Source organism: Penaeus vannamei, chromosome 40 (assembly GCF_042767895.1).
Source record: "Penaeus vannamei isolate JL-2024 chromosome 40, ASM4276789v1, whole genome shotgun sequence".
In the NCBI taxonomy this organism is placed as follows: domain Eukaryota; kingdom Metazoa; phylum Arthropoda; class Malacostraca; order Decapoda; family Penaeidae; genus Penaeus; species Penaeus vannamei.
In genome coordinates, this window is record NC_091588.1 from 20,001 (window position 1) to 30,000 (window position 10,000).

General features: G+C 41.6%; 1 protein-coding gene and 1 long non-coding RNA gene across 2 annotated transcripts in view; both read right to left on the minus strand.

Annotated features, from left to right (window-relative positions):
• Nucleotides 1-3,305: 3,305 nt before the first annotated feature.
• On the minus strand, nucleotides 3,306-4,325 carry LOC138860306 (uncharacterized). The gene is made up of 2 exons (XR_011398293.1): nucleotides 4,183-4,325; nucleotides 3,306-3,769 (listed from the first exon to the last, which is right to left on the minus strand). It is a non-coding gene; the product is annotated as an uncharacterized lncRNA (long non-coding RNA).
• Nucleotides 4,326-5,460: 1,135 nt separating this feature from the next.
• The window catches only part of LOC113809934 (uveal autoantigen with coiled-coil domains and ankyrin repeats protein), a 24,104-nt gene continuing 19,564 nt past the window's right edge, over nucleotides 5,461-10,000 (minus strand). The window contains exon 13 of the mRNA XM_027361614.2: nucleotides 5,461-7,271. Coding sequence (XP_027217415.2) covers nucleotides 6,633-7,271 — 639 coding nt within the window. The 3' untranslated portion in view covers nucleotides 5,461-6,632. The remainder of the gene's footprint in view (nucleotides 7,272-10,000) is intronic.

A 10,000-nucleotide genomic window follows, 5' to 3' on the forward strand; every position in this document is an offset into this window, starting at 1 on the left:
GACGTCAGCATGTTAGGGTCAAAGTCGGGGCAGAAAGGAACAGGTCACCCTACCGCATTATCCCGCGGCTTAGTAAGCATGTTTCTCTACAAAACATGTCCCTTACGTCCAGATGGATATGGGACCAACTTTGACTTTTGACAATGGGTTGAGGGAAAGTAACTTCTCCAACGGTGATATATTCGGAGAGCTGGGCATCTCCCGGACGATGGCGTACAGGCAGATAGGGGGGGGGGGAGAGGAGGGCACCCATAACGAGGAAAATACACCGGGAATACACGGAAAGCTCCTTTGCTGAAGGGAATTTCAGAAATCAATTTTATTTCAGAAATCAATTTATTTCAATTTACTGTATAGATATTTGTGTATACAAAACAGTGCCCTACACGTCATATTTCATGTTCAGATTCTATATCATTATTTACATTTCACATATGACAGACAAATTATCTATAAAACGGCGCGGCCGCGTGACCTGCGATATGTGGGGGTGGATCTCCCTACATGATGTTGGCGAAACGGGGAAAATGCCTCTTAGACAAATATATCGAATTGTTAGAAAAAAATCCTCCCATCAGTACACTGTTATGCCTTGGCCCTTCCCGGAAACAATGAGGGTAACTGCCCTATACACACGTCCAGGGCGGTTACGAAGTAGTTCCCTGCCTAACACCACGTGGAAGTCCTTCGATGGCCAGACGAGGGATGTCGCTCAAACCCGACGAAAAATGTTTGGCCGAATATTGTTAATGTTTGAGAAACGGCTAATGAAGCAACCTCGAACCAGCTGATAGAAATCGAGACGTTAAATGTGAACACGTGACCTCTGTCTCGGGGATTAGACACCGTTTGAATAACAATACATATTTCCTATTATAAGCATTACTATTTGTCTTCCCTTTCTACAGTTATTACCATTTTTTGTAAAAATATCTCCAAAATTAATAAACATCCCCAATTAGTCGATTCACTGATGCCCCATAATCTATGAAAAAATAAAAATAAATAATTATAAATAAATATGTATGTGTGTGTGTGTGTGTGTCTTAGTTATTAACTACATGGCATGGCGATTTGTGTGAGAAGGGGTTCAAAATGTATATGAAATATAAATCAAAAGATTCTAACTAAAGCGTTAAAAACTGTATAAGTGCAGTTCTTTCACACACAATACATACACACATTGTTGAGGCGTGGTTAAGCCGACCACGGTTTTGCGTTCAGTCAATATTCTAAAATAATTATAATTGTCTGTTTATTGAATCCGTGCCTAGGTCTGATTTATTAATTCACAATGAAAATTACATATAAAAACTTTGATTTTATTTTACGATAAAAGACAAGAATGTCATTTTTCCCCACACATACACATACACTGTAAACAAGCGTGTATTGACAAAAAGAAGGAAAATTAAAAAATGCATAACAACAAATAAAAGTAAAGAGCAAGATTAACTGATTTTTTCTTCTTCAAAATATCAGACATACAGCTCCTGTAATGAGAGCCGGTTCTTTGACTTTTGCTATTCACCCTCTTTGGAACCACCTAGCTTGTAGTTGCTTGAGTTGAAACAAGCGAACTTGTATTTTCTCGCTCAACTGATCGAATGTGGATGCGCCTCCTTCTAAAAACGCCAAGACTTACGGAATAATAACAGAAAAGACTATGATCAAATTTTAGCACAAGATAAAGGACTTTCTGAATAACCGAAACGAATTAAACATAGTTTCATAACTCGTCACTAAGCAGTTACTTCGTATTTCCATGGACGCCACACACACACACACACACACACACACACACACACACACACACACACACACACACACACACACACACACACACACACACACACACACACACACACACACACACACACACACACAATGATGAAGCATCTATGCATTCTGTAAAGAAGGATCTAATGTAGCATGATTTCTGTTTATTCAAATTAAGTTTTTGGTTCTGCCAAAGAGGAAAAACGTATATCATTTTACTAGATCGATTACGGTGCAGCTATGAGAAGTATTTACAAAGATCTTTTGCACATTTTTGTTTGATTTTGCTGCTATACAGAGATATTTAAAGCATGAAGATAAAATCATTGATACTTCTTGTGTTGGAAGAAGGGGGAAATCCCGCCTCCACCCCATGTGTTGCCATTTCGACAAACAAACACTTAGAGGATATCGCATTTGAGGAATATCCAACTACAAAATCAACGATAACTAGTATTACATATTTTGTGATCACTTATTTGAAGAAAACGTAAGATTAAATGGCTTACTTAGTTTCAAAAAATATTCATTAATACACTTATTGGTTATTTATTTTCGACCAATCACACTCTTTGTTACAAACTACCTAGGGTTTTAGCCTCATTCACAAAAATACTATTTACGCTATGTTTACTTCGAATGGTTGCCAGATGTACAAATTGGGACACAGAAAGTGTACTGAAATATAATTCCGCAACTGTACGTACGTACTTAAGCACCGGTCACTCGCATATGTTAATGCAGTATTATAAATGTACTAAAGTCATAATCTAAAACATAACAAGACATCTATGACGTACATGAAAACATAACTAAGGCTAAAGGAACACACGGAAGACAAACTGTAAATACTGGACATGATTTCTAGCGTCGCGACGCTAGAAATCGTACGTCGAGACCGCCGTAAACCGAGGACCCTTTGTATACACATTTATTTAAACACGTACACATATACATACACACACACATACACACACACACACACACACACACACACACACACACACACACACACACACACACACACACACACACACACACACACATATATATATATATATATATATATATATATATATATATATATATATATGTGTGTGTGTGTGTGTGTGTGTATAAAGGTATTTCTGTGTGTGTATCCACACACATACATATAAGTATTTGAATACACACATAGAGAGAGACCTCGTTGTCCGATCCCGTGAACGAGTAAGTTTGTGTGGTAGATCCATTTGGTATTCAACACTTTTACTTGGTGTGGATCTGGTGCTGTTTGAAGAACTGTAGTCCATGACTGTACATATATGTGCATATATATATATATATATATATATATATATATATATATATATATATATATATGTGTGTGTGTGTGTGTGTGTGTGTGTGTGTGTGTGTGTGTGTGTGTGTGTGTGTGTGTGTGTGTGAGTGTGTACATACATAAACATCAATGATTCTCACCTGAAGAACTCTGCGGACCTCCTCAGACGTCTGCGGGGTTGTATACGAAAATAAAAAACTGGCTAGCGTTGACGTTAAATCCCTTTTTACAAATGCACCCACAGATGTAGCAATCCGAGCAGTCGAGAGGGCAACCGGCTCCATGTTAGATGACGAACTTCCGCTACCAAAGCATCACTTCATAAGCCTCATGAAGTTGTGTGTGAACTTCGGCTTCTTCGAGTTCGCTGAAGAAGAGTACTCAGCGGCCTCGCCATGGGGTCCCCTCTGAGCGCAGTCCTGGCCTGCCTCTTCAAGGAGACGCTGGAGAGGGATCACTACAGGGATATAATCGGCAGGCACTCGGCTTGGCTTCGTTACGTAGATGATGCCCTCGTCATTGTCCCCAGAAGGTCGTGTTTACACCGTATGCTGACGCGGCTGAACTCCGTCCACGGGAAAATCCAGTTCACCGTGGAGGAAGAAGAGGATCAGGAGTTACCTTTCCTGGACACTCTGATCCATCGGGGTGACGAAGATCTAGGTTGTTCTGTAAACAGGAAGCCGACGAATAAAGATGATTATATCATCATTACTCCGCACACAGCAATAAAACGAAATCTGGGATTGTGATTGGGTTCTTCCTCCGGGCACTGAGGATTTGCAGCCCCGAGTTCCTTGGAATTGAAGTTACCTATGTAATTGATTCTTTCATGAAACACAAATACCCCAAAGGTCTCCTGCTGAACCTTAGAAAGAAGGCGGAGAACATACTTTCAAGACCCAACCCTGTGATGTCTTCTAATTTTCTCGTATTACCTCCATGTAATCTCTCCCAGGCGATCAGCAAATACTTTGGCAATACAATGAACATCGCCAGCATATCCGGGGAAAAGATACATGACCTAATACGAGAAAAGAAACAACAGAAAAGCAACCCCAACAGTGCAGTATACCGCATACCCTGCAGGCATACTATGGCGAAACTGGACGTGGCTTCAACACCAGGATCTACGAACATCGCACCGCCATCCGTTAACATAGACCTTCCCACGCCATGGTGGTTCATGTAGTTGAAGCTGGACATCTAATGAACTGGAAAGAAGCTGAAATAATCCATGAAGGATGAAGCAAATACAAAAGGAAGGTCACAGAAGCTGTATACATAGCGACAGAGAAAATCATGAACACCACATCCGGTAGATTCAAACTATCCAAGGTCGCGGCAGCAATTATGCGTACAACGAGCGCGAGGTCACGATCATCAGATGATTTAATAGCTCCCATGTAATATAAACATGTCGTGTACTCTCTCAAATGAGTACACGACATATCTTCCAAATGAATGTATTTCTGACGAAGATATAATCGAAACCGGTTAAATACATCTCTTGCATTGTGAAGGTATTCGTTGTCATTCATACCTTTCCACATTTGTCAACATGAATACGGTTTACATATATATATATATATATATATATATATATATATATATATATATATACATACATATATATATATATATATATATATATATATAAGAATATATACTTGTATATATATGTATACATATATATATACATATATAGATAGATAGATAGATAGATATGTATATATAAATATATAAATGAATACATATACACATATATACAGATATGTCCATATACATATGTGTGTGTATGTGTGTGTACACCTACGCCCCCCTCCTCCTCCACACACACATATATATACACACATTCAATGTTAAATTGATTTCATATATATATACATATATATATATAGATAGATAGATAGATAGATAGATATGTATATATAAATATATAAATGAATACATATACACATATATACAGATATGTCCATATACATATGTGTGTGTATGTGTGTGTACACCTACGCCCCCCTCCTCCTCCACACACACATATATATACACACACATTCAATGTTAAATTGATTTCATATATATATACATATATATATATATAGATAGATAGATAGATAGATATGTATATATAAATATATAAATGAATACATATACACATATACAGATATGTCCATATACATATGTGTGTGTATGTGTGTGTACACCTACGCCCCCCTCCTCCTCCACACACACATATATATACACACACATTCAATGTTAAATTGATTTCATATATATTTAGTTCCAAAATAGATTTGGAAATTTTCATATACACATTCATATTTTTATTGTGAGATAGGCAGACGAATAAAATTAATCCATCAAACTGTATTTTTTATTATCTATTTTATAACTTGAGGATGAGAAAATAATTCATATTATCGACATGTTTATCGCTTTTTGTTACGTTATCATAAGCTACACATGCATCAAATCATCAAATTTCCATAAAGCTAGATAAACAGCCATTATGATTAGTTTGCTACTATGTGAAACATTAGCCTTTTACATGGATTCTAAGTATTCTATACTAAAGAATTAGGTACAGAAAGAATTAGACTTAAACCCAAACATCTGGGAGCTCTGTGCCATTGGCTGGTCTTCTTTTCGAGCGGAATGTTCGACCGGCAGAACAGTGAAGTTAGGTTCCAAACACTATGCGTCCTCATCACGTGTCATGCGCAGACGATGGAGTTATGCAGAGACTAAGCTTTTGTTTTCTTTCTCTCAGAAAGTAGGTCTTAAGCGAAAGATAAGCGTTTGAATGTAATTTTAAAATCACAATAAATTTACAGCATTGACAAAGAAGATATATAAACGATATATGATTTATATGAATATAAGAATATATACTTATCAAGGTATATACATACATACATACACACACACACACACACACACACACACACACACACACACACACACACACACACACACACATATATATATATATATATATATATATATATATATATATATATATATATATATATATATGTACACACACACACGATCCCGCCACCTTAACAAGAGGGTTAAAAATACGGTATAACGTTCGTGGTCTGGGCGAGACGCAAACTCGTTCACTCTCTCTCTCTCTCAGTAGAACAGACAGACATTTTCAGCCAAAGAGACGGGACTGCCAGAGCCCACTGGCCGCTCTCTCCTGAAGGTAACCAACAGGGCTTCGCACGCTCCAGGCCGCGTGTCGAGAATCATCCCTGCTTACTGCTTGCGAAGGCTCGTCCCTGCCTGCTGCTTTCAGACACTCTCCTAGGGTTTCTTTGTGTGAGGACATTCCTGCCTATTTGTGGAAATTTATCCCTGCCTTCTGCTTGTGGGGACTCACCCCTGCTTATTGCGTGTGTATATTCATCCCTGCTTGTTGGGATTCATCCGAGCTTGCTTGCGGGGACTCGGCCATGCTTGCTACTTGTGTATAATCATCCCTGCCTTCTGACTATGGGGACGCATCCCTGCTTACTTCTTGTGTTTAATCATCCTTGTCTGCTGCTTGTGGGGACACATCCATAATTTTTGCTTGTGGAAATTCACCCCTGTCTGCTGCTTCTGGACATTCACCCATGCTTGCTGTTTGTGGAAATTCACCCCTGTCTGCTGCTTCTGGACGTTCATCCATGCTTGCTGTTTGTGGAAATTCACCCCTGTCTGCTGCTTCTGGACATTCACCCATGCTTGCTGTTTGTGGAAATTCACCCCTGTCTGCTGCTTCTGGACATTCACCCATGCTTGCTGTTTGTGGAAATTCACCCCTGTCTGCTGCTTCTGGACATTCACCCATGCTTGCTGTTTGTGGAAATTCACCCCTGTCTGCTGCTTGTGGGGGCTTATCCATACTTACTGCTTGTGAAGATTCATCTTCGCCTGCTTCCTTTGGGGACTCATCCATGTTTGCTGCTTGTAGAGATTCATCCCAGTCTGCTGGTCGTCGTGAGTCGTCCTTGCCTACTGCTTGCCGCGACTCGTCCCTGTCTGCTGCTTGCTGTGAGTCGCACCTGACAGCTCCCTTTAAAGACATGCCTTTGCTCACTTCTCTCCGACCTTTCCTCTCTTTGGGGATCGAGGATTTGCTCAAGTTCGTTGACTCGAGTTCGTTTGGCAACGGCAGGTCCTAAAGAAAAGAATTTTAAAACCACATCGGAAGGATATAGTAAACTGTCTACATTTATCTTCAGCTTTTTAATGTGTAAGACGGACGCAAATGCACCAACTGCATTCTACTCCCAGCACCTGACGATTTCGATTGGTAGGGTAGTGGTAACACGAGCATTTTCATCACAAACAATTCGTCGCCTCGCTCAAAATTAAGCACGTTCTGGGGGTAACCTAGACTGATGGAAAGACCATTATCCAAGGGTATTATCTCTATTACTAGTAGAGGAAGCATGATACTTATCACAGAAGCATTGACCCCTATTTCACAAATGTGTTAAGAAACGTGTGCTCCTGGTAAGCAGGAAGAGAAAGGGGTGTTTATCATATTTTCATTGCTTTCACACTCGCTCCACAAACAACCGTGTAAACAGACATATGGTCACTGATCTCAAAAATAAAACGGATCTAGCATCTATTGTTTCATTTCTGAAACTGCCAAAAAATTACGGCAGCCATCTTGGTAGGACCACCTTCCAGTGGGGTTATGTTTGTAATGTAGACTCAGAGCAGAGAGAAGTAGGAATTTTACATTTCATGATCGTGTGCGGTATAGGCAAGGTGATTTGACAATGTAGACGATCCCGCAACCTGCTGCGCGACATACTTCCCCCAGGTTGAGTCCAGGTCCATAGCTGCGTCTTTGCACCTCATCATCAGCAGCTTCTTGATGTCCAATGCCGAGCCCTGATTGGTTGACCCGGACAACTCCCGGCTCGCTCATTGGACCGCAGGCTCCCCTCACTCCCTGGTAGCTGGCATAACTTGAGAGTATTTAAGCTCCTGCGCCCGGACCAAGATCTTGTTTGAGAATGTACTCTAACACACAGCTTCCCCTTGTTGCACTCCGTGGTGGGTGGAGACGTGAGAAGCTGAAAGATCTGCTTAGTCATATGGCAAATAGAACAAGAAAAAAAACTCGAACTGACCAAAAGAACGACGAACCTTGCAAAGAAATGGCTATGGCAATCACCCTAAAGCCTTACAAGGCTTCTGGTGGCCAGAAGGCAAAAGCTCAGGCCGAATGTGTCTGGCCTGCAGCTAAGAAAATGAACAAGACAGAAAAATCACCCCAAAGTCTGTCCATGAAATGGTCCAACAGTTGGACTCGAGGGCTGGCTTCTCCAGGCCTTCAGCCTAAACTGAGAGAAGCGCGACCTCTCCTCAACTTCTCGAACTCAGACGAGGGCTCAAGCTGAACCAGCTGTCAGCTGCCCCCACAACCAGAGGCCTTAACCCCAGCCGAAGAGGTGGTGTGAAGTGGTACAAGGTGGAGGGAGAGTCTGAACCCATTCCTAGGCGCTTCACACAGTATAAGGAACCAACAAAAAAACTGAAAGCTTTGACAATGCCTACTAACTGGTTAGAGCACTGGAAAAGGAAAGGCAAATCCGTTTAACAATTCGGATTGCCAGAGATGAGGGCATGATCATTGTGCCCAAAGATCAAGCCACCCTAAGTTTCCTACAGGAAACCAAGGTGCTCAAAGATGGGAGAAAAGGGAGTATCTCGACACTGATCCCCCAAGAAAAAAAGAACCAAGATGGTGCTACTTGGTTTTCCACTAGGGTATGGCGTGGAGGTGATCACGTCACTCCCTCAGGTGGTGGAGGCCTCCTGCTAGACCAGAGGGAAGTCCCCAACCAGGCAAGTCCTGGTCACCCTCAAAGGGGCCATAATCACCACCCTTGATCTGGGTAACTGGGTCGTGTGGTGCTTGTATTGAAACTGTTTCCCTGAGAACCCTGGCTGCCCATAAACTCTGCACTAAAGACACTGCCAACTAGGTTTACTTTGGTGGCAATGTGTGCACTGGAAGTGTCTCGTGTACGACGAGGGGAAAACCTGGCCTTAAAAAGATAAAGGTTTTAAATTGCATGCCAGAACTCTTGAGGTGTTACACGTGCCTGAAGTTTGGGCAACACCAGGCCAACTACAAGGCTAAACCCTAATGTGGTGTATGCAGCAAGGCACATGGAACAGAAGTGTGCATCAAGGCACAAGGATGGCCAGAGCGACACAGGAGCCAAATGTCCTGGCTTGCCTCGTCAGGAAACAGGCAGTCCTCGAGAAACAAGAGCAAGTTAAAAAGCGTCCTGACATTGTTCCTGCGTCCCCAGGCACCGATGTCTAGGGACAACAAAAGGGAAAACTCCCTGACCTCCCTAGCCCACGCTGGATACTTCCAGTCCAGATGAGTTTCCCAGGCTTGTTAGTAGTCGTAAAATGAATCAAAGGAAAAAGGTTCAAAGACCACAGAAAAGTCCTCCTCAGTAGAGGATAATCTTTTCTTTGACTCCTGTTGAGTGCTTTAGTTTCTGCAGTAGCAACAGCCTTTGGGAGGATCAGCGGGGAGGTGGAGAAGGCAGACCAGGTCGCCATGACGGGAATGACCCAGACTGTTGCAGCCCTGAAGGGGAGGAAGCTGAAAGCCTCCAAACCATCTCAGAGCCGCTCCCCCTCCCTGCCACCACCACAAAACAGACTTCAGCTGTGCAGCCTGGGTCCTTAAGAGATAATAGACCAGTCAAAAAAAGGATGACCAAACATCCCCTACAACATCTCTGGTAGCTTTGAAAACTGTTCGTGTTGTTTGCGCAGCTGAAGGGAGGGCCTGCCTGGGATATGAAGATGAAAATGAAATATATGCTAAAAAGATATTTCAGCAAGACTCTTTGGTATTATATT